At 39.3% G+C, this 25174-nt stretch overlaps 3 protein-coding genes across 4 annotated transcripts; 1 reads left to right on the top strand and 2 right to left on the bottom strand.

The window, feature by feature from the left end:
• Positions 1–435: 435 nt before the first annotated feature.
• On the bottom strand, positions 436–12188 carry hps5 (HPS5 biogenesis of lysosomal organelles complex 2 subunit 2). The gene is made up of 23 exons (XM_058644909.1): positions 11991–12188; positions 10368–10497; positions 9543–9653; positions 9350–9414; positions 8978–9170; positions 8451–8581; positions 7888–8106; positions 7731–7802; positions 7522–7610; positions 7198–7376; positions 6926–7084; positions 6065–6224; positions 5206–5323; positions 4725–4865; positions 4231–4299; positions 3571–4139; positions 3298–3418; positions 3065–3214; positions 2858–2977; positions 2460–2573; positions 2244–2350; positions 1543–1834; positions 436–818 (listed from the first exon to the last, which is right to left on the bottom strand). The coding sequence occupies exons 2-23, from the start codon at positions 10473–10475 to the stop codon at positions 758–760; spliced, it is 3348 nt and encodes a 1115-aa protein (XP_058500892.1). The 5' UTR covers positions 10476–10497; positions 11991–12188; the 3' UTR covers positions 436–757.
• A 502-nt stretch (positions 12189–12690) lies between these two features.
• gtf2h1 (general transcription factor IIH, polypeptide 1) lies at positions 12691–18226 on the bottom strand. Its single transcript, XM_058644941.1, has 15 exons — positions 18037–18226; positions 17487–17655; positions 17189–17381; positions 16273–16438; positions 16047–16140; positions 15737–15886; positions 15547–15626; positions 15308–15441; positions 15136–15223; positions 14958–15046; positions 14665–14782; positions 14372–14462; positions 14016–14131; positions 13529–13621; positions 12691–13442 (listed from the first exon to the last, which is right to left on the bottom strand). Exons 2-15 carry the CDS (start codon positions 17638–17640, stop codon positions 13356–13358), a joined length of 1653 nt encoding a protein of 550 aa, XP_058500924.1. The 5' UTR covers positions 17641–17655; positions 18037–18226; the 3' UTR covers positions 12691–13355.
• Positions 18227–19519: 1293 nt separating this feature from the next.
• Positions 19520–24929, top strand: saal1 (serum amyloid A-like 1). 2 transcript variants are annotated; one of them, XM_058644952.1, is made up of 13 exons: positions 19520–19679; positions 20796–20992; positions 21095–21196; positions 21750–21833; positions 21959–22038; positions 22134–22193; positions 22268–22383; positions 22502–22664; positions 23161–23243; positions 23339–23524; positions 23802–23953; positions 24057–24149; positions 24641–24929. In XM_058644952.1, the coding sequence occupies exons 1-13, from the start codon at positions 19676–19678 to the stop codon at positions 24713–24715; spliced, it is 1395 nt and encodes a 464-aa protein (XP_058500935.1). In that variant the 5' UTR covers positions 19520–19675; the 3' UTR covers positions 24716–24929. The 2 variants fall into 2 exon arrangements, with proteins under 2 accessions (XP_058500935.1, XP_058500936.1); XM_058644953.1 differs by lacking the exon at positions 19520–19679 and having other exon boundaries at positions 20863–20996.
• Positions 24930–25174: the final 245 nt, after the last annotated feature.

The raw sequence follows: 25174 nt of genomic DNA, 5'->3' as shown, positions 1-25174 counted from the left end.
AAATGAAACACCAAAGTGTGAGGCACAGATGTACAAGATGTTTCTCCAGTTCATTCACCGCTTGCGGTACTAGTTATTTTCAGCGGCGTAACGTTAGAGGGTACTTCCTGTTTAAAATGGCCGACTTCCTGTTGGGTGTAAGGCGTGTCCGTAAACGTGTTCAGGGAAGGTCCCTTGACTCAGATATCAAGTTTCGTGCAGATCGGACAATGTTAGACTTTACTTCCTGTTTTGGGCGTTCTACTTCCTGTAGGGAGGTCATCTTTTACAGACATGTTCAGGACGGTCTGGGGTCTCACATATCAAGTTTCAATAGGGTTCTACGCACCTTATGCTTGAGCCCTAATGATTAACATTTGGGCATATGTGTGTAGCTCCACAGAGCTGAACATGAGATGTGATTGTAGTGAAAAAAAAACAACCTATAAAATGACATGATGCTTCACATTACAGTTTTATTCATATTATATTATCTGGTTTGGAACACTTAATTATTTACAGTTCTTTTTTTTCACAGCAGGACATAACATATTTGACATGTACATATTGAACAATAATTTGACAAGACAACACATTGGTTGAAAATGTCAGGCAACTGGAATTAAATATAAGTTAATACTAGAAGTACTTTCATTTGAATTAGGAAGCTTTTGATCAATATCACAGTGCACAAATTAAGCCTCAAGGGCTAACCCTTACCCTAAATAATACAGTATAAGTTGATCTTGTTTGGTTTAGAGAAGCTGCTGATCTGGAGTCAGGCGTGCTGAGACCACAGGAACCGATCACAGCGCTCGAGCATCATCTGGATCATCGCCCTGAAACCACAAAAACGGCAGTGGATGTTATTGCGCTGACAATCAAATCGTTACTGAGCTGTCACTCCAAACTTAAAAATACAGTATATAAGATTTTGTTATCTAAGAACGCTTCATAGCTCTGGTGAGGCTGCTCAGAGAAACTCCTCTATCTTGCAACATCCTGAATCTCATGACCAAAATCTAATCATTTCTTCTGTGGCTTCATCACAAACAGTACTGCACAAAGCCTCAGGGCCCCACCAGCTTTGTAGTTTTTATGTCTGTCAAATGCTGCGAACACTGGCATTTAGACTGCAATGACGTGACTGACTTTAACTCAAACATGTTTTGAATAAACCTGGTGTTTTTCACAGCAGATATTTGTTGACATTAAACAGTAGGACAAACACAGATTTGACCGCTAACATTAATTCGGGTTCCACTCCAGTGTAAGGGTTTGTCACAGTAAACACCATCAAGATCTGATCACAGTTGTCAGTATGTGTGTTTACAAAAGACTGAAGGATGTTTAAAGAGTGGAGCCAGTAGCTAATGAGTCAATCAATAACAAAGAAAATATTGTGTCTTGGTGTGTCCCTTCCCACCTGAACCTGGAGATTTGGGAAAAGAAGCAGTGAGCAGAGGAGTCAGGTCCTCTGTTTGTTACAGTCGCACCATTAGATTGTCCGTTGTCTTTAAATACTGTATTAACATAAAGAAATTCTGGTTCCGGTTCACCCACCTCTGTCTCTTCTCAGTGACTCTGAGGAGCTCACAGACCAGTTTGGATTGAGGGGAAAGGACCAACGGCACACCGCATTCCTCCAGGGTGGTCACCGCTCGGTCGGGTCCAACTTTCCGAGCCAGCATCAGGGTCAGGTTCTCCAAAGTGATCTTCCCTCCACAGCCCGCTGAGCCGTTTGACCAGCTGCCCCCGTTTACACCTGGGGTCTGCTCTGTGTCGACCACACTGCTGCACTGCTGAGACAAGCGGATCAAGAGCTTCCACTCATCCAAGGACTGGGGCTCAACTCCTGGAGAACAACAGATGCAGTACAGAGATGAACATTCAAATTCTGCTCTTCTTTCTCACCTTCTTTTCTACTTAATTTCCTCATCTTTAGGAATTTTAGGAAAAGTGGCAGAGCTTTTCTATGTGTTTTAACATTGAAAGAAAATGCACTTGCAGGACAAATACATCTGGGGTAGGCCCTAGTGTGGGAGCAGGTGTAGTTACTCACAAGTGAACGGTAAACCGCTGATAAAGCTGTTTTTATATTGTTAACAGCATTTACTGTCTATGTCTAAACCATCTACGGCTCCATCAAGTCATATTTTTTAGACACTAAAACCAACTCTCCTATCATAGTTGTCATTCAAAGCCAAATGAGTGACAGGATAATATATATATATATATATTTTTTTTTTAAAAAGCCGTTTTACCCTCAGGTTCCTCCAGCAGGCTGATGTCATCCAGCTGACAGATGGTGGAGAAGGCGTCTGTGTGACGCTGCAGCTCACAGCAGAGGTGCAGGTAGCCTGTCCAGTACCTGTATTTGAACACATTATCCCAAAGGTACTGTAAAGTCACAACCAAACGCTCCCATTAACAACATAAGATGACTTTTTCTCACACACAATAATATACATATGAGGTACCCGTGACTGCGGCATGCGTCAGCCATCTTCTGTTTGGAGGACACGTCTGCAGGGAGACGAATCAGCAGAGACAGGAGGCGTCCGTAACCCCAGCTGAAACAATGTGAATGCCACCTGCAGCAGAGGTCACAGGGCTTACAATCGTTCTCATGCTAAACTCTAGCATCAGTACTTTTTTTCTAACCTTAGATTTCTACATTCAATCAAACAGGACTTGGAGTAAATATTACAAAATGCTGAGGAGTAATAGTTTGGCTGCATTTGTTTGTTTGTGAGTAACATAACTAAGTTGTTAGATTTTGGTGGTGATCTGGACATGGACCCAGATCCAGGATTTCTTTTTTCTTTTTCCTCATAACAGTTGTGTGTATTATTTTCCCACATTAACAGAACCAGACCTGGGCTGTCCATCAGGGGTAACTGTATCACAGCATTGAGGAGCATCATGGGTAAGTGCAAGCTGCAGCCAATCCTGTCTCAGTGACTCTGGCTCAAGTAGGGATTGCAAAAATGACAACCTGTCAAGAGAAATGAATAAACAATTCAGCAACTACAGTCGACCTCTTTTGTAGTCGTTGGTTTTAACAAAACAATCAAAGATGTACCTGTGCTCCTCAGTTTGTGACAGGACAAGATTATCAAGGTAGGCCAGGAAGTGGCTTTGCTGAGCCATGTTCATCACGTCAGCAGGAGTAATTGTGGGATAAAACTGGGAAAACGAGCGTACGGCCGCCTCTCCATGCTTCTCATACAGCCTGGACAGTAACAGAGAGAACTTCATAGGATCTGACAGTCAACTTGAGTATTATGTGAAGTGAAGAGAAATGCGGGTACTGACCTGTGTAAGTGAGCGAGGAGTAGCGGTGCGCTCCAGGGCTGCAGCTCTCTCAGACTGCGCAGTGATCTCAGCAAATCACCTTTCTGAATAACCTCCACCACCTTAGAGGACTGAGTGAGTTCTATGGAGGGATAGGCTGGGCATGATTTACAAGGACTGAGCCATACATTTGCATGTTGCATGCTTTAAAATAAATTATCTTCATTGAAGATTAAATAATTACACATAAGTCACATTACTGTATGAACTGTTGAACACAGAGAAGCTTCTGACCTAGTATGGCCTCCATGAAGGAGTGCTGCGCCTCGGCCCGCTCCTGGTAACATAACAGACACATTCTTCTCACACGCTCTTGATCCAGCAGAAAGAAGTAACGGCGCAGAAAAATTGTGCATCCCAAAGTAAGTTCATTCTCCTGTTTTTTGAAGCAGCTCATCTCCGTGTATAATGTGGCCAGCTGGGTGAGAGTAGCCAGGAGGTCTGATGGTACAGGTTTGGGGGACACAACTCGCACAGGCTCTGAAAGGTTTCCATTTGAAACGTCAGACTTCATCTTCGTGGATTCACACGGCTCCTCTTGTTGTCTGAGCTCAGGCGACTCCTCTTTATTCTCTGTAAGACGCTCAGGTGAGCAGGAGGACTGCTCTGGCTGCTCTGTGCAGGGGTTCAGATAATCTATCTCCCATCGCTTCTCTCCTGGTCCATCAATGTTTGAGTCACTGGCGGCAGCTGAGCCCAGGTCTGCAGGTCCGAGTACTCGCTCCAGCACCGGCAGCCACTCCAGCAGTGTTTCTCCGAGGCAGACTGGATCTAGTAGCACCAAAGGGTCCTGGATCTGGGATCTGATGTTTGGAAAAGTATTTTTAACATTTTAACAACAGTAAATGGATTCATTGTGGCGAAATCCTGCAGCAGATACTGGGCAGTACTTACATAGTTCGCTCTGTTGCTGATCGAAGTTCCTGCATGTCGGCCTCTGCGTTAGGCATTTCATCATAAACTCTTTGAGAGTGAGACAAATACAATTCACTGATTATCTATGACTTTCTTTCAATTGTCTGGGCAAAACAAAGGTAAAGGGTAATGGCTATAAATGTGGCCAAAGAAGAAATGACTAATTTTATTTATGTAAAGCTCCAGTGCATAATTTCTATTGTCACTCGTGGACTTTTAAGTAAATATCAAATAAACTTGGTCTCTCTGATCTACTTTTGCCTCCTCGATTTTAGGGAGTACTTGATTTGATTTTCATTGTGATGAGGATAATTGTGAGAAGCATATTTTACTCTTTGTCGTTTTTGTCTCTCCTGCCCATCAGTAACCAGTGTGCATTGAAATTGGATGTGCTTCCTTTGCACAAGTTCGGTTTTCATTTATTTCTCATAACTAACTTCAAGATCAACCCCACATCTGTTCTGTGTACTCACTCATTCTCCATTTCTTCTGAATATGTGGCTGCGGACACTTCAGGGTGTCCTCCTTCTCTCGATTCAGGGCGCTGCCAGAGTTCAGAGTTCATCTGGAGGGTGTTGATCTTCTCCGTTGTTTTCTTAACAAAACTGGAAACACTGTGGAAAGGAAAATTAAAGTCAAACACAGCAGTGAAAATGAACCTTTGCGTAGTAATGGAAAATGACAGAGTATAATACATAACAAGCCACATATGGATACACAGATGCACATTTAAAAAAGTAGATCTGGGTGTTCTGTGGAAAAGGGAAGTAATCTTTCTAAAATCATCACTTAACTTCAAAATAGGTTCCCTGTAAAACCTTCAATCTTCTTAAAACCACGAAAGAGAGACACACAACGACAAACTGTTATTATTTAAAATGATAGACTACATGGCGTGACACACTCTGTTTAAAGCGGTTCACATGTCTGTCCTTTCTCTTTCTGGATGTTCACCTGTCTTTGACGGCCTGCAGTGCTATGCGAGGAGGTTTGGGGCGGAATGAGAGCGGGAGGTGGAAGTGCATTCCTTGCTCTGATCGCTCAGCATCGTGGCGCTCAGTGCTCTGTGGATCTGAATAAAGATGGGGGCAAAAGCCAGAGGAAAAACACAGATGGATGGAGTACTGGAGGGGAAGGATGACGGGGACAGTGGAGAATGCAAGTCGATGGTGCAAAGTTGCCGGGCACCAGTATAGAGCCAACATAAATCAAATGCTGCACAGTACAGAAAAAAAAAAAATACATGATATATGTGTGATAGAAAGAAACACACAGGAAACTTGGTATTAATAATCAGACAAAGTCCTGTGAGGCAACATGTTGATGATTTTATGTATTATTCAAGCAAAAAGCTACTAAATACAGATTTAATCGATTGACAAGACAACAGAGATAAGTCAAAGAGTAAAATGATTATCAGTCGCATGTAAATATTCACAACCCTTTCTATAAAAAGCTATAGGTGCTTTGTTTTTTGTTTAATTATTTGGGTTGTTTATTTTCAAATGTAGACTTAAAACTGAAAATAACTTCACTCTCTTTTCACATTGAATTAAGGAGAAGCAGAGACACTTGATCCTGACACACAAAGAAATCATGTAGAGATCACATACATGTAAAAAATAAATAAAAAAAAGACAGATCAAAGAGAACAGGAAAAGAGTTAGACAGAAAACATTAAACATGTGTCATCCCTACTAAGTGTTTAAAATAGACCTGATTTTCTTCCTATTTGTTTTTGTCTTTCCTGTCATCTGTCAGCTCATGATTAAGTATCACACAGTAACAAACACAAACAACATCTGTCTCTTACCTTGATCCACCTGATCTTCATCCTGGACAAAACTGAACTCTTTGAGCCTCTCCTCCTCTGACATGGAGTGATTGATGAGTGAGCTCGTCTCCTCATCTGACTGACTTCCTCTGCGGCTGATCACGCGGTAAATTCCACAATCGAGAACGTTGAAGCTCTCCTGGATAAAAACATATCACTGATATCAGTACACTCACTGTTTTCACGTCAGTAACAACAGAGGCGTATTATAAATAATTATTGTTCATGACAGTGTTTTACTGTTACTGTAGTGTGTAAAATGAACAGAGGAGGAAATAATTCAACCATGATATATAAATAGTTTACCATACATTTAACGGGTTAATGTTCACTTATCTACACATGTAAATTTAATCCCACTGCTGAAACCAGCTAAGCCTCGCCCACTTTTCCTTCATTAATAACACATATAGCAGTATGATTTAATGTGTTCAAGGTAAAAAATGTTGCACCTATTTTGTAATTAAGCTTCAAATCACCTTAACTTCACTAAAGTTGCTTTTGCAAATTGCTGCGTTCATGTGGATGGGTTATTAAGGACCATTTACTGTACTTACCCTTACGGGTTAGGGTTAGGGTAACTAGGGTTAGGGTACCCTAGGGTTACTTACCCTTACCATAAATATGCAGAAGCCAGATTATAGTGTTAAATATTATTTCCTGCCAGTTTATGAAATAAATAATATATATGGAGATGCTTAGTCCTATAGTGCTGTGTGTTGATCAGAGTTGTGATTATTGTGGGCCAGAACTGCTGAAAATAACCCATGCAATCTTACATTTTGGAATGGCTTCTCTAAAGTGGAATTATCTAAAGTTAAAAGATAAAGTTTAACTCACGTGTGAGGAGATGCTGCTTCTACGGCTGCTAGAGGCGGAATCCAGAGGCTCTAGCTTAGCAATGACATCCTCCAGCTGACCAATCAGCTCTGGGTGTGTGGTGGAGTTGAGCTGGGACCTGAGATGTTCAAGGCGGTCAATAGGAATGGATTTCCTGGCCTGAAATAAGAATTAAGATCTTGAATTAAATTCTACTCAGGTGACAAGCACAATGAAGCCTTGACTATTTAAAGACTTTAGTTCATAATTGAACACACTTTACATTATCTTACCCTGCTGATGATGATTGCGTTCTGAAACATACTGCAGACGGCAGCAGCCAGAAGCCAGGACTCCCTACGCAGGAGACGCTCAACACACCGCTCTGCAGATAACAGGGAGAGGTGGGACAGACGTCCACTGCCATGGAGACAGAAGAGCTCGCTGCGGTAGACCGAGATGTCAACCAAGTCTGTAGAACCAAAACACAAGTGGTGAACAGTGTGATCACACAGTTACTACAGATCAACTGTGCAACCTTTGAAGGAACAAAAATATAAACAAAAAAATGTTTTGAGGTGTCAACTTTTAGATTGCGGTGAGGCAGCAAAACACACCTTTGACCTCAGTCCACAGAAGCAGCTGTCCATTCTGAGGTGTGAAAATATAAATGGCTGAATCTGTCCAGGTCAGCAGGTTTTGGTCTCTAAATGAATGAAGTGAAGTCACATTTTTTTAATGATAATGTCTGATGCAAATTGTATATTTGAGCCTTGATTCAGTATTCCTTTGTAGGATGATAAAATACACAAGTATGTTACTTTACCCCAAATAAAGCAGTTTAGGAAAGACAAGTGACTGTGGACTCTTCTGCACTGGGTTGTAATGAGGATCATTTCTGAAGGTAACAAATAGGAAATTATTATTATTAATTAGATTAACATTTTACAGAAGACAACATAAAAGCCACGAACAAGGAGTACCTAAACGTGATGAGAGGTAGAGGAGGACAGCCTAGCAGCTGTTTGAACTGATGCGTGCTCAGAACTTCACCATGAAAACTGGCCTCCCATATTCGAGACCCTGGGCGGGCACAGTACAGCAGGGGTGGCTGACCAACTAATAATCCCTTATTCTGAGGGAAAAAACAGGCTCCGTACTCCCCATCACGCTCCTTATTCCCAACTCGCCAAAACTTCTCCCTAAAAGCACGTAAAAAGACAACACGAAACAAACACATTGAAAGATTGTAAATTTGACAGATGTCTTCAACCACCAATTTCTCAATTTTTTAATTATCCAAATGAATATAGATTGACATGAGCCGTTCTGCATGGAGTTTGCATGTTCTCCCCGTGTGTGTGTGGGGGGGTTTTCTCTGGGTTCTCTGGTTTCCTACCACAGCCCAAAAACATGCAATATTATTTGGTGTACCCCGTCTTCGTCCTAAAAACTGATGTCATTTAAAAAATATGTCTACTCATTTTTCTATGTCTCCTGAAGGACAGATAGTCACATGCCACAACAGATGCAAGCATGTCATTACCTCTCTGTGTCACAGAGGTAGCAGCGGCTGAGCGAAGACACGAGCAGGCGGCCATCTTGGTAGCCAAGCTGAACCACTTTGGAGTCAACAGTGGTGATGGTCTGCACAGGGAACATTACGAATGCTGAACCCTGGACAAAACAAAAATAAACAAGGCTTTGGCATGAACAATGACATATCAACGCATACAGTATGACGTATGCTTAGTGTATTGTGTGTACATTTTAATTGTATGTTGTACAGTCTAATAGCTTTTTTAATTGAATCTGCCTTCAATTATTTTATTGATCCTGAACCTTATTTAATCTTATTTTCTTGTCACCAAAATGAAATCTTTGTGTGGAGATAGCTACTTAGCAATAACATTAATTGTGAAAGCAGTAGACAATGGATAAATGAATCTAAGACCTGCTGATTGAATTAAAATCTGAGACAATGCCAAACAAAAAGAGAAACTGCAAACTGCTTACATCATTTAAATCTTCTTCATACTGAGGAAATGCATATCTTTTACTGTAAATCAATACCTTGCGCAGTTTGGTGGATCCTGCACGCAGAAAGGACACTTTGCCTCCAGAGTCACCAACAAAAACTCTGAGTGTGCTTGTGTCCCAGCAGAGAGCAGTGATGGCCTGACCTTTGTGTTCCCAGGACACACTGACTCTTTCTGGTCGGCCCCGCCGCTCCAGCTGCAGCTCCCACACCACCACCAGACCCTGACTGGAACAGTGACAAACACAGTTGACAATGTGAACAACACAAGCACCACAAACTAACACACACACTTTCGATGTGTGTCATATGAGAAAAAAGAGGAAGGTTACAATGACAATAGGTTATTATGGCTGAGGTGAATGATGAATTTAAAACATTTATTTTCTCCATGAACAGACACCAACCTTGTTGCAACAGCAATAAAATCTTCATCGTGAGGGCAACATGCCACCTGAGTGATGGATCCCTCCTGAAAAAGAGCACACGGTGGATGTAGAGTTTAAAAAAAAATGACAGGAAATAATACACTGCACTGCAACAATGCATTCCTTAAAAAGTGGTAGTTAACAAGAGAACAAGTGCTGAGTCACATTTTACCTTGTGAGTGAGGATGATCCTTTGTTTCCAGCCCTCCTTCTGAATCAGGTGTAAGCCCCCTGCTGATGTTCCTAATGCCAGCCATTTCCTCGACACTGATAAACATGTGCACTGGAACACAACAGAATCTTCTTCAGCAATTTCATGGTCGCAGGTCCATAGCTTTTTAAATTTCTAGATATCACGGTAATGAAAAGTACACATGCCAAACCCTGTCGGCTGGGTTTGTTGAACAGTATAATTCATTTTGGGTGCATTTATTTGCGTTTGCAGTCATACTCCAACCTGTTTGCAGCCGTCTAGCTTTACTAAACCGAGGCTGCAGTTGCCTCTATCTGTCTTTTAAAACTAATCATGTCCTGTAAGCAGCAAAGGAATGTATCAGGACTGTATAAACTCACTTCACAATATTTGAAAGTAACAGTTTCTCTAAAGTGAGGCTATTTCAGTAGTTTCTTAATCTAAACTGCTATAAAGACTGGAGCTTGTCAATACAACAGTAACAATATACTTTTCTTTAATAGAAACATGTATTGATATGATGTTTATGCATTGTTCAAACACACTTTGAGATATAACATATCATGCCTTGAAAAGTTTTACCTCATTTTTGGGAAATGTGTATCTGTTTGCAAAAAGTGATGTGAACATCAGTATTGAGTTTAGCACGATCATTTGTAATCGCTGATTCGAACGTATTTATTGTGATATCATGTAGGTCAGGTTGCCCAAAAAAATACTTAAATTGAGATACTAATACGCAGTAAACTAACTATGTGTGATTTCATGAAATAACTAATTCTGAGATGTGATGATGAAACCTACCTTGAGCCTGCCAGAGTCTAAGCGTAGAGCAGACAGAAGTGGATCGAGGCAGTCAAACTCTGCCAGCACATGAGTGTGGCTCTCTGGTTCAACTGGTGTCAGTGACATCTTCCCCAGTGATGCTCCAAAACTGAGAAAGAATGAGGGGTTTAGTCAAGTATCCTTCGTCACTCTCTTGCATGCCAGAGCACTGAGCCATGTGGCACCACATGACTTAAGTAAACTGACAAGTCATGACTCCACTTAGTTTGAGAGTTTGTCAAAAGTGCCTCCAGCTGAGTGAACATCCCCCCAACAGACTTTAACAAACCTCACTCTACTAACTAACCCTTTTCATCACTGTCACTAAATGATGTCTTTACTTCAAACATACCTGAATGAAATTCTGTTTTACCCTGAGATTTACATTCAAATAATAGTATTCGTCTTTTAGTGTGAGCAAACATTTCTGTTCCAGAGGCTTTTGGGATTCTTTGTCAGAACAAAAGCGCAATACTGTTCACAGTCAATACTGGCGTTCACATTGAGGGTATTGGAGTGTGAATGCAACAAGAAATGTTGGCAAATGAAAGCATCTCAGTAATAATGCACCAAGACAAGCACTTCAGAGGGAGGTGAGAGAAAAGTCAACTCTGACCTTTGACCTTCTACTTGCTGTCACTCCAGTGTTATGAGAATGCATTTCAGATTTGTTCTCGTGTCAAAAGTAGAGGCCTTTTTTTTCTGTCTCTCTGTGACACTACTGAGTTACCATTCTGATACATTATGATTTATTATTATTATGATGTGCTTGGCTCAGTCATCATTGCATTATTGTGTAAATTATATTTTTGTCTAGTCAAGGTTACATAGAGTTGATTACAAAACTAAGAAACGTCCCTTTGACTGTATACAGAGACATGAAATGGAAATACCAAAGGAAAGTACCTGCATTTCACAAGTCAGTACATAGTGCATAAAATTACATCTTATCTTATCTTATCTTCGCAGTATTTCGCGTGTTGTGTCGAATTCTGTTTCTCTGGCGAGATGTTATGTTGTCCAGTGTCTGGGAAAGGTTGGTTAAGAATAAAGTAGGGAACACATTAACTAAAGGGTGAATTAGATGAAGACACAATAGCGGTGTAATGTGAACTATTGCACACTGTCAGCACAGTCACAGGCAGCTGAATTGCAACTACCAGTAACTTGACGCCTTACTTGCACTTCTGCTTTATTATCGACCCGCACACGGTTCAACGAGATGAAAACCATTCCGCTGGACGGGTTGGTTTGGATTAAAATGTGATAAAATTGGTCTCAGTGAACCAGTTCTCTGCTGAGTGAGAGTGAGGCTGGGACAAATGTGATTCACAACAAATCACGAGACCAGTCTGCTGACACTGATGCTAACGTTTTCTGTGAAAACTAGCAGGACAAACAGAGTCTAAACACAAACAGACAAACACGCCTTTATCAAGACAAACCGTGTAAACGTTTATTTAGGCCACGGTATATTTTTTTTACATTTTGAGTCATTCCGACATCTCGCTCCTCTTGTGTTGAGGTATTTCAATCACAGTTTAGCACATGATGCTAGCTGCACTCCACAGTGATGTTGTCATTCACTCGCTTTAAACTCACCCGACACCGCGAATCACCCTCGTAGACACCTACAAATCCACAGCAGCATCAGTCCAGTTGTGGTACTTTCATTCCCGAGTTTGTTTTTGTTCAGTGTTGTTTTAAAGGAGAAAGCCAGCGGTTTGTCGCTGTCACACCTCTCACTGACTGACTGCAGCCAGCTGAGCTGTCACTGCGCCGCTGTGAGGACGCTTCCTGAATGCGCCACACACACACACACAAAACAAAACAAAAACTGTCTCCCAATGTTATGCAGTGCAGCTACACATAATAAAACACAGCGCATTATCGCTATCACATGCCCTCACACTAACTGGATAGTGGTAAATTCCGGTTAGATGTAGATGTGAAAGGGATAACACTGCAAAAAATGAAAATATGTACTTGTGTATTTGACTTGAATTCAGTGTATTTATCTAATCACACAATTGTTTGGATATATTTACTATTTAAGTCAAATACTTAACATAATTGGATTTGTTTCAAGGTATTTTTTCTTTGTGCCATTTTCTTGCTGCACTGGCAGATCATTTTACTTGGAAGAAGTAGTTTTCCCCTAATAGTGGTTATATTTTCTTGTTTTTTTAGAGACATTTTTTGTATAGAAATCAATTTTGAGAAAATTGTCATATCATGTTTCATGCCTACTCCTGATGCTGTCATTCAAAGATGAATGAAAAAAACACAAGCACAGACTTGATGAAATACTACAGCTTTACACCTCACTTTATTTCACTTACATTTTTTCTCTCCAGTGCAGACAGAAGGTGCAGACGTTACAAACCAGTGACAGCAAGATTTGAGTCACACACACACACATACTAATGCACTAAAGTTTGAAATGTCTTTACAGTATTGCTAATTTCACTTCCACCTTTACTGCGGATTTCCTGGAACGTTGTTCCACAAATGGAGCCAGCGCTAAGACAGGCTTCTATTGTCCTCATCACGTCCGAGCAGTTTCTCTGCTCTGTGCACTGATGAAACACGTTGACCATCCTCTGCTTGCATCTCAGGCCTCAGCTTGTTGTCCTGAGAGTCATTTACTAATTTCCATTGGAAGTTTTGGTCATGTTACACCATTTTTTAAGTCTCTTTGAACTGTTACCAGTCACAGTCTCTGAACCATGGAAGAAACAAAATAAGGAGGAAAAAACTAATAACCACTGTAACGCAGTTGCAGTTATTTTATAGAGCATTTGGGGGTGTAGCAGTATCCACTTATATCTCTATCATTAAGCCCCTCTGGAATATGTCCTATCAGGCTCTGGTCTCTTTACAGCAGTCTGGAGGTCCTTCTTAGGACACTAGTCCATATACTTTAAGGTTGTTGTTGTCGTCCTATTTTTGACAAAACATTGGATCTCAGGTTTTCCTCATCATCCGACGGGTTTGCCAGACATGGAACTTGTTGTAGGCCGTTTGCAGCATGTCCTCTAAGTGCCCAGTGAGCTGTAGGAATTTAAGAGAGATTTAATACATAGAAAGTACTACTTTGTAGAAGTCACTGTGCCAATATAAAAGCTTTCAAGACATACATTTGTACTTAAATACTGGCGCTGAATCTTCTCCTGAAAAGGACGAAGCTTGCTCATCTGAAATCTCTCGAGGTTTGACTTCATTTTCAATACCTGTGTGAAATCAAGACAAATAATATGAGGAAACACTGAATAAGCTAACCACTTATGGACAGCCAGTTGCAGTGTCTAACCTTAATCAAAATGAAATGCATATAATGGAAAAAAGCCCTAATTTTGACATAAAGCTTGACTGACATATTCTGCGGTTCAGTGTCATAAAACATTGAATCATTTGAAAAACATCTGAAGGGCATGAATATATATAATTGACTTGTTATGCTGATTAGTATATATGAAATATCTGTTGACTATACTGTTAAGGACAAATGTGTTTTAGATTGTACCACTTACAAATGCTAATAATTCATGTGTAATAGGAAGACACATTTGAGAGACTATACTGTATTCATTTTACTTTATTCAAATGACGACAGATATAAGTCACCTTTTCCTCTAAAAACGGCGTGTTTACAGGAAAACAGGACCAGAAGTGTCTCAATAACTCTCCAGCAGCTACATAAAGATGCTTCAATTCTCCTTGAACCTCAGTGGGTATCATCTCTGAAAAAGAAGAGCGAAAACTCAAATTATACACAAATCAACCAATGGTTCAGAAGAACATGTCTAAAATATGTCCACTTTGCTATAAAGAATCCATACTTCCATTTACAATACACCCAGAAAGCAGCAGGGGGCAACTGGTTGTCCATTGTGTTACTTGATTGTATGGCAGATGTGCTAAAGGCTCTCACTGGTAACAATCTTTCACAGCCATTAAAATTAATATAATTGAATGCTTACGATTTATGGCTTGCTGTGCTCCTGCCTGCATGAGGACACCGCCTGGAGAAAGTGCTGCTATGGCAGAACTGGCAGCTGTGCTGGACAACACCTGCAGAGAGTTGAACTGCTGTTAAACATTTCATTTCAAAGTTCCTAACAATTTACATATTCCTAACATTTTAGCTAGACCTGGATAAACTGTGGAATAACTATTTCCTATGTCACATGAAAATGCCTGAACAAAATAATCATGTCAGAATAACCTTCAATCACATTTACAGCTCAAAGAAGTTTTACATCTGTGATCTCACCTGAGTGAGGTTGGGTTTGTAATTGGCCATCTCATGGCGGATGTAGTTGACAGAATTGATGATATCCTGACTTGTTGCATACTGCTGGGACTGAAGTGGCACAGGACCATGAGCATATCTGGTAAATAAAGAGGAGAGGGTAACACAGGTGAACATATTCAAAAGTAAATATGGTTGTTTTATCAGTCTCAAATATGAACCGCAAAAGAGAAAGCGTTAATCCCAGTCATTTGGAGTTGCCCAGTAAGGGACAACCAAGAAAAAAATACTTTCATAATGTAAACTAACTGTACCTGTCAGACTTCTTGAGGTTCAGTGGGACTGTTTTTGGTCTGTTCTCCCTCTGGAGATCATCATATTCTGTTGCTTCTTGTAATTTAACCTAGGAAAGTTTCCCAAGAAAGAAAAACAGTTCCTTAAAGCAAAACTAATTTTTTTGAAAATATCAGTGCAGCTGCAGAACCACTGTACCTTTTTTACAGGAGGTTGAAAGAAGTCTGAATCTCTAGAGTTGCCATCGGTGCTGCTGGTCTCACTAGCTTGGTCAGTTGCCGTTTCGCTGTAAACAAAAATAAAATACAGTTAGCGGAAAGAAGAACACACTAAGCATTTGGTACAGTCAAAAAGTCTGTATTCTCTGTACCCCTTGCGTGAACCTGCTGCCAGCACCATGGCACTGTGATGGTTGAAGCGCTTTATAATGGCAGAGTTGCTGCTCTCCTTCAAAGTTCTGTTTGCACTGGAAGTTGAGGGAAGACTTGTGGAAACTCCATAACCCTGTTTCACAGAAATAATACCAATGCTTTGAGTTTGAGGGAGGGAGCAGGAGTAAACTTTTCAAAAAGCATAATGTAGCTGGCTAATTATTTCACTAAATCGCACCTCATCTAATGTTTTGTCATCTAATGACAGGAGGTCAACCAAAGGATTCTTCACTCCTTGAACCACCATCGACTTTAACCCTGCATGAGACAGATATAAAAATGTAATTTATGAGTACAGACTTGTGACTCAGCAGTTTTCTTTGTGGAAATTATGTAACACATGTCCTGTCACATCAACAGAATCCTACCCTTCTCATCCTGCTTGGCACACTCTGAGAAGATATCCTGTGTTCCTGTGTTGATGCGGTCTCTGTGAAAGTAATGGGACTGGAAAAAGCGGGTCCAGAACTCCTTCTCCGTCAGGTTATGAGGCACATTTTCACTATACTTCTGCTTCACTGCAAATACAATGCAAGTTGGTATAAACATATTATCTTTGATGTATCAGATCATGAACACCAGTTGCACATTTATTCATCAATAACTGAGGTGGTGGCTCACCTATTTTTATTTTTACAATAATTGGGTTAACTTCAATGTGGAGATGTAATTGTTTACCTGCAGGATATGTTCTAAAGATGGATTCAATAATGTCCGCTGTCAGATTATATCTCAAGCCATTGCAACCATCTGTCTGGGGTCTAATGTCTGCCTGTAATGTACAAAAATATTAATTTGTTAATAATGAAACATTGTTTATGCCAAAGTTCTCAATTATTAAATCAGTGATGAAATATAAAGGTGAGGTTTTGTAAGGAAAAAGTGATGGATGTGGTCAACTCACCAGAAAGGCTCCAGAAATACCGACTTCCTGTTTGTTGTTGCATAGTGCAGGGTCTGTGTTGTTTACGCCCCCTAACCTGTTGGCCCAGAATTCCTCAGCACTAATCACCTGGCTCACCACGAGATCTTTATACAACTGGAAAAGTACTGGATCGTCTTGAAGCATTCTACAGGAAAAAAAAAAAAAGATCATCCAAAAGTTACATCCAAACATTGCCATAATACCCTATAGTAATCTAAATATGATAATTAGAAAAACAACCTTATTAATTGAAAGGAGAAAGACATATTCTAAATATATAGTTGAATAAAAAAAAAAAAAGACAATTTTTGTAGATAATAACAATCATGGCAGCAACAGACAAGCAAACTTGAAGCTATACATACGTATATTCAATTTGTACAAATAAATATTCCTAAATGTCACACACTGGACATTTATTCTAACACAACAATGAGTCCCACCAAAACAGATGTAATGTATAACCATGTTTGTAGCAAAACTGTGATAGAGAAATGTTTAACTTTAAAAAATTAAAATTAAATCAGCTTAGCTAGGCTGAATGAAACACAAACTACAGCCACCAAAAAGGACCATCTCAATTTCTTGTACATCAAACAACTTCTTCTTAAGAACTTCAACAAATTGCACAAAATTTGATACCTCTAAGTTTGGGTCTTTTTGTGCAATTTGTTAAATAAATTGGACACTCTAAATTGACCATAGGTGTGAGTGAGAGTGTATGGTTATTTATCTCTATGTGGCCCTATGATGGACTGGTGACCTGTCCAGGGGTGTACCCCGCCTTTCACTTTATATCAGCTGTAATCGGGACAGTGCCCCACGACCCTCATGTATAGGATAAAGTGGTAGAAGATGGATGGATTATTGAATATTATCGGACTAATTCTCTCACCTGTTTTTCTCCTCTAGTTCCTTGTTGGCTTTCTTCTTGAACTTGGGCAGTAGCTGCTGCAGCAGTTCCTTGGCAGCTTCTCTGTCTTTGACTGCACTACTCTCATTGGCAAAGTGGAATGTGGTGCTCTCTCCGGTGTGGAGGACAAGCTGGAGCTGAACTTTGGCTTTACCATCTGGGCTGATCTTCTGACCTGTGCAGAGAAGGCATAATAAAATGTGCAGCTTCAGAACACAACCACCCTCAAGTACATTATAATCACAGCAGTGGATGTGACCTGGTGGTATCTAATACTCACAGCGAATATCTGCATAGAGGTGGCTGACTGTGAAGCGGTCCTTGCCCTCTGGACCCCAGGCTATACGTTCAGCCATCAGATAAAGTGTGCCATCCTGCTTCCTCTGGCGAACTTTCTTCACAACCAGCAGCACCTCCTCTGACAATGATGCCATCACCCAACAGAAAAACTAGGCAAACACATTAACTGTAAATAAGTATCATCGATGACCATTATTTGTATATACAGGACACAGATACGCAGATAAAAAAAGATAGTCAGGACAGGTCTAGTAATTATATAGTAAACGCTATGATAATTTAACTGTTTATAAATCGGACTGATGCACATTACACACATATAGCACTTCTTAGCTGTTGGCATGACAACTCCCATGAATGGATGTCTTCTTTTATACTACGCATTCGTCCTCTAAGAGGTTATAAAGCCATCTGAGCACATATCAGTCCCTTTTGTGTTGATGGTTTTAACATATCAACTTGGCTAACCAGTTAGCTCCCGTTAACAGTAACAAGAAAATGCCAGAGGGAGAAGTCGCCAGTAAACTTACTTTATCTCAAAATAAACCAACGCTGCAGCGAACAACCTCGCCTTCCTTCAACACATACTCTTCGAATGCTGCATACGTGGTTGTAAATGTGTCAGAATGTGTTATTTCAAAGAGAATTTTAACTACCCCGACACTTCAGCGCCGACATGACTGCCGAGCTGAGCGCCACAGTACAAATGCTCCGGCGACACAGAGCGGTAGAGAAAATGTTCCGGTCTTGTCTTTCCGGTAGACTCTTGTGGTATGGCGCCTCTCGTGATAACAGTCCTTAATGTCCACATTTTATTTTGCTTCACACGTAAGTTTAAAACACCACATTTATCACAATGAAACAAAAAGATAATACACACACACATACATACAGGTTTGTCCAGCTATTCTTCTTCGTACACTGCATTGACTCGATTTATTTGCACAGCCTAAACAAAGTGTTATCCTAACCATAACCAGCCAGTGCCTAACGCTAACCTTAACCTAGCCACAATTTAATTATGCCTGATTAGGACCAGATGTTGGGCTTCATGAGGTCCTAAAGAGGTAACAAAGACAAGAGCAAACTCTCATAATGTGAATTAATCACATTGCATTTGGAACAAAATACTATCTTTTCGATGTTCTTGGGGGCTATAGCTGCCATATAAAGCCTTTAAGGTTTTTATTTTTAATTGAGGATGAACATGTTCATTCACAATTTATTTCCCTCTTTGTTTCACCTGCAGTTTATATACACATCCTTGTTGCGTCTGCTTTCTCCCAATGATTTTACAGACCAGGCTTATTTGTGCTCTTAGCATTCCATACCACCCATCAAAATTCAAAACCTTTTCAACAAGGCATCTGTAAACCATAGCTAAAACATTCTTACTTATATCACATGAGTCCAGTTTCCTAATGAGATACAGGTGCTTTTTAAAAATTCAAATATGTGTTCCATGATTTTTAAAGTGAAAGTGCAATCATAGACAATTCCTAAATATTTAAACTCCTTTACAACTTCAAAAGGCAGATCATTGATCAAAACAGATGGGAAGTTAAACAATCACTGGGGTGATTAATGAGACCACCTTCTAGGGCTGAATGTGTTTAAATAAATATCTTATTGTGATTATCTTGACTGAAATTGCGATTGCGATATGAGTATGGTACTTACATAATTATTCTCATTTTCATTTGAATAAATAACATGTTTAAAAAAATATTACTGTGTGATATTTGTGCAGATCTGTGAAAAAGAAAGACAGAAAGATGTTTTCTTCAGCCTGTAGAATATGATATGTATAGGCCAAGACATGTGGAAGAAAGACCTTCTTGTTATATTTTCAATAACTTATAATTTTTTTTATATTTATAGTAACTTGTGTGCACAAACTTGGCCTACAAAGTTGATTCTGATTCTGATTCTGATTCTTCGAGCTAACACGATGTCATTCTCCTTGTGTCCTGCAGGTGGAGGCAGTTTAATTTTACCTTGAGGTGGGTGAGCACACGAGGAAGTGGATACAGCTTCCGCGCATGCGCAAATTGCGGCTTCTCAGAAATGGAGGCTTTTTGAAATGGTTTGTCGATTGACGAGAAAAAACAGTTATTGTATGAACAAAAGTATTCAGCGTGTTGTCACGTTTACAGACAACGATCACTTATGGGTGAGTAGACAAGAGGTTAAAGTGTGTGACAGTTATATGGCAACAGCGATGACTGCGACATTTGTAGCTGCTAGCTAAGTTATTACAACGAAAGTTATGAGGTGCTAAATTAAATGTGTATCTGCTCTAGAACTGAACTTCACTTGTAGCAGAAGCACATCTAATTATTTACTTGGGCTGCAACTAACGGTTATTTCTGTAATGAATTTATCTGTGGATTAGTTTCTCGTTTAATCGAGTACTATTTGGTCCGTAAAATATCAGAAAATATTGAAAACTGTTAATTATTTCTCAAACCTGGAAATTATGATGTTCTCAAATGGTTTGTTTTCTCCACAAACCAAACAGTATTCAGTTTTAATTATGTATTTGTTATATGGGGCAAATAAACTAGAACATTTTCGTATTTAAGAAGCTGATAAATCAGAGAAATTGTTTTTATTCTTTAAAAATCACACAAACTGATTCATTGATTATCAAAATAGTTGACTATTGAATAATTTGTTAATTGAGTAATTGTTTAAGCGCTATTATTTACATCTGCTTTTACTGTCACTTTGCTCCAATTTACTAGTTAAGAAGAAAAAAAGGAAAGTATATTGTCATTGCAACAAACAGTATGATGAGATTTACCTAAAAGCTCTATAAATGCATACACCCACACTTATTCACACACAATTATTTAGATTTAGATATTACTGCATCAACATCATCTGTTTATCATTCTTCCTAAAAATTAGTAATTTCACTCTTGGTACTTAATTACAGTTAAATAATATGTTTCTTTAATACTGCTGTAATGTAAAAATCGTTTAACTGCAAGGCTTTTACTTTTTTCACATTATTGAATTTGTATTCAAATGACGCACTGCAATTTCAAGTAATACAGCTTAAATGGAGGTATTATTTATCACATGCATTAGACCATTTAGTTGTAAATAATAAACAACAAAGTATAAATATGTTCTGGAAGTAATTTAAAACGTATGTAAAAAGGGTCAGATTGGATGACTACGCCAATAAATACCTATTTCATCATGTCATTGTTGCCCAAATGATATTACATTCAATACTTAGAAACATCAGTTCCTCTCCAATCTGTATCACTGCTTCTAGATTCGAATGTTGATGGTATAGAGGAGATGGAGAAAGAGAGGTCAACGTCTCCAGCTGCGCAGTCGCCTGTCATGCACCGTAACCCATCACCACCCCCAGAAAGTGCTGAGGGAGAGGAAGGTGAAGATGTGGATGCGATTGGAGACACTGTGTACAGCAAGCACTGGCTTTTCAGCACCCTGACGCGTCTCATCCATGTAGGTAGCTGATGCTATTTTTGGTATTGTCCTTTCTCTGCTGCACTTTTTTTTACGACAGCTCACATGTCGTAATGTTTGTTAAATGTTCATGTCTTGCAGATGGTCACTGAGCATTCAGAGAAAGACTCTGAAGGTCCAGTGCAGATCAGTGATGATGAAGAGGAAGATTTATGCAGAGTCTGGGATATGGTAATGGATAAGGTAGAGTTCTTAACTTCTGCTTCATTGACCTCACATTATACCTGGTTACAGCTGATTTTATTCACTGGGATTATTTTTGTTCTGTCATACATTTATCACCAACTTAGTGGAACTTGTCAAGAACAGTTTATGTTTATGAAGGTTATTGCAACCCAACTAAAAAGAGAAAGTGATCAATACTTTTTTTAAATTTTGGATTGTAATGTTCTAATAAAATTACTATGCACGCATCTTTTGTTGTAAAAATTAGGAAATGGGAACTTGGACCTTGGTACAAGAAGTTGTCCTACCAGTGAACTAAACTAAACTCAGTTACCATTTTATTAGGTATAGCGATCTTATATTAATGTAGTCTCATACAGTAGTCCTGCACTAAATCCTCTCTACTTGAAGGTTCGATTGTTAAAGGGAGGATTCATGAAATTGCCACATAACATTGCGTTATACTGACTGTCCACTTTCATGCACATGCTTTAATTAGATTTGAACATGAACTCATCTAAAGGTTTAAGTACTAATTATCTATGATTATTTATTTACTGACTGTCCGCAGGATGTGGCTAGTTTTCTGCAGGAATTTAAAGCTACCGATATCCTTCTTGGGGTCATATCCAAATCTCGATGTCCACGTCTTACAGTAAGTCAACCTTAACTCCAGTTTCCCAAATACAGTACATTGTGTTGTGTTTAGTTTTAGGTGGTATGTCTCAGGATTGTGAGAATTCCCAAGACCAGTCACAGATTCTTCTTGTGCCTCTGTAGGAAATTTGCGTGGGAATCCTTGGGAACATGGCTTGTTTTCCTGACGCTTGTCTGACCCTCAGTCAAAATGAAGACTTAGGGTGGGTAGAAGTCGTCATCCGTCATCATTATTTAATAGATTTTGTACACTTCTGTGGTTTGATCTAACTAATGCAACGCTGATGTGTGTCCACAGTGTGGTGCTGTTGCTTCTTCTCGGAGATACAGATCCCCCAACCCTTCTGGAAACAAGCAGGTGATATTTGCGTTTCCTGTGGACATATGAGAGACTGGGGGAGAAGTAATAATTTCTTCCTGCAATGTTTGCAGATTGATGCTGACCTGTCTATCTCAGAAAGATATTAGTTCCCTGTGGCTTCAACGATTACGCCAGCAGACATCTGTGCAATCCAACCTCTGTTTCATTATGAGCAGCTCTACCAACAGTACTTTGTTTTTACTTTTTACTTGCATGTGAAAAAAAGGTCTTACAATTTGTGTCATCAAGACTATTTTTAACACATGTATCTGCTTTCTAACTGAGGTACATACTCTGTTTTATAGTGGACCTGCTTGAGAAGGTTGGAGAGCTAGTTGACAAACTGTTTGACCTGGATGAAGAGCTGATGAAGAGCTGGATCACAGCTCAGCCAAGTGACGAGGAAGATGGTCATGAAAGCCGCCTGGATCTGGTCTCGTGCCTTGTTGAGGCCTCCAAGCAGCTTAGGTGGGAATCTGAAATGTTAATTCAGGAGAATGGGAGTGATGTTTTCGTGTGTAGGTTTTTTCAGTGGGAATAAAAAAAAATCATTAAAAATGAAGGTAAAGTAATTCACCAGCTTATGAGTTTATATGCATAAACTGCTGGTATTTAATTTTTTAATTTAAGTCCCAACACTTTGTACATGTACGCTACTGGAGGACACATTAATACTATGTGATGAGTTTATAGTAACTGCTGCACAGTTTCTGTATTGACATAATATGGAAGTTTTATAATTCAAGGCACTTGCCATTGACATTATATTAAGGGTATTTACATTGGCTTGTTCTTAGGAATTTGTTTGTTTGTGAATAAGATGGTAACAGACTTGGAATATTTTTATATTTACTTATATTTATTATATTATAAAACAGATATTTATTATTATTCAGTTTAAAAAAATTAAAAACTGATGTCCCTCAACACCCTCAACACTAACAAGATTGACTTTTCTTTACAGACCAGATAGTCCAAATGGTTTAGAGGTTTACCTTCACATCCTCCAGCTCCTCACAACCACAGATGAGGGTATTCGGGCTTTTGGTAAGATGGACTTCAGCTGTCAGCCAGCACTCTTACAATAACTCTTACATAATTAAGTGTACAAGACAAGAAATTGTTTTTATTGTGTCTCCTAGCTTCCCCTGATGGATCTGGCCAAGCAGTGTGGGACTTTATCTGTGAGTTGGTATGTGAGGACTTTTGCCATTCGACTGACCCTTCAGTCATCCTGCAGGAGCACAAGAGCCTTTTGGTCCTGTCCTTTTCAGTCCTTCAGGCTTTGTATGGATGCCAGGATCAGTGGACCAGCAAAGGCGACATCAGTACGTTTTGTACCGGCTCCACTGTTCTTTGTTTCAATGTGTTACGTACTTTATGCCTGTTTGAAGTGGTTACCTGGCCAACAAGCATCCAAATGCTCAGCAACTGACACCCCTCTCAGTGTAAATAAAAAACAAAACGGGAACAAATAGTAGTGTATCTTTTAGTGTCGTAGTGTAATAATAAATGTGCTTAGACTCTACTACTTGTTTGCTTTTGACAGTGAATAAGCAAACAATTAATAATTCAAGTTGTTGTGTAAATATCTTTTGTTTCTAGGCCTGGACCTTATTGCAAACATTTTGCAGGTGCTCCAGCAGCACAGTGAACACACAGATCATAGCACCAGCAATGAAGACACACAACAGTTGCAAACTCTGGCAGAGATTGCAACTGAGTTTCTAGCAGATATCTGCAACCAGATAACCAAGGTAAGTCCACCAATTTTTTTCATTTGTTTTACATTTGTTTCGCATAGATTTCAAAATGCTTTTAAAACATAGAAACACTTAATGGGTCGTTTGTTCCTCGCAGGACACAGTGGCAGATTTGGTGAAGAAAGGTTTCCTGACAGAGAAGACTTGTCTCACAGCTGCAGGAAGTTTACTTCCCCATTTTAAGGATTCAGTAAGTGCTTTGTCAAAGAGATTATGCATGTATTACTTTCAGTTATGAACATATACAGTAAAATATTATAGATAAAGATGATATGATACCAAATGTTTCACACTTAAAAGGTTTTCAGTTACTGTACAATAAAGCAAAACTCCAGTTTTAACTGTTTGAGTTGAATATTAATTATCTAACCTCCATTATTGCTCAACATGTTATCTAAAATTAGATTGTATAATACAGTATTTACTTTTGTTTGTGCTAAAATGATTAAAATGAAAAATACTGCACAACTACAGTTCATTATTGTTGGTGTAGTAACAATTTAAGTAACAGCATTTTTTGTGCACACTTTCGGAAGTAAATCATACATGCAAACTGCCTCTATTGTTTGACATAAAGGATTTATTTTTAGAGCGGGTGTCAGGGTGGGACATGTGAGGAACCACCAGCTCCTGTGGAAAATAAAACATCAAGTTTCCACCTGACCCTTCTTTCTTTTCCAGCTTCAGCACCTGCAGGTCATGTTGTCAGAGGTTGATCCCCAGTTGGCAGACGTGGTCGGGAAACAGTTTTCCTGACTGAGACGGTATTCAACACTCATCCAGACTCTCAACACTTTTTACAGTGGACCTTTATTTCCCCAAGTCAGTCAATTTACATTTCCACTCTGAAGACTCGCATGCCATTATTATTGTGAGTCACTCTCAGTGGAAGTCTGTAACAGTAACAATGTGCTTATCTTGTTGTAGTTGTTTCACAATGTCTTTTTATTAAAAACAATTTATGATCATCTTTTACTGAAATCATAATTTTTTTTAGCTGTAAGGAACCAAACAAATATGATAATAACATTAATAGAAACAAATGGTCTTCGTTCGACTATTTCTGAACTCCATTAATCAAACATTTAATGGACATACTGCATGTATGATGTACCTATTTTCTGAAAATAACCACTTTACAGATTCACTTTGATAATGCATATTTTACCCTTATCTATGGTGTAACCTAATTTTTCAAAAAAAGAAAGGATGATG

The sequence above is a fragment of the Solea solea genome, chromosome 12 (genome assembly GCF_958295425.1).
Source record: "Solea solea chromosome 12, fSolSol10.1, whole genome shotgun sequence".
NCBI classification, from domain to species: Eukaryota; Metazoa; Chordata; class Actinopteri; order Pleuronectiformes; family Soleidae; genus Solea; species Solea solea.
Note: the sequence above shows the minus strand (reverse complement) of the source record. Positions and strands in the feature narration are given on the sequence as shown.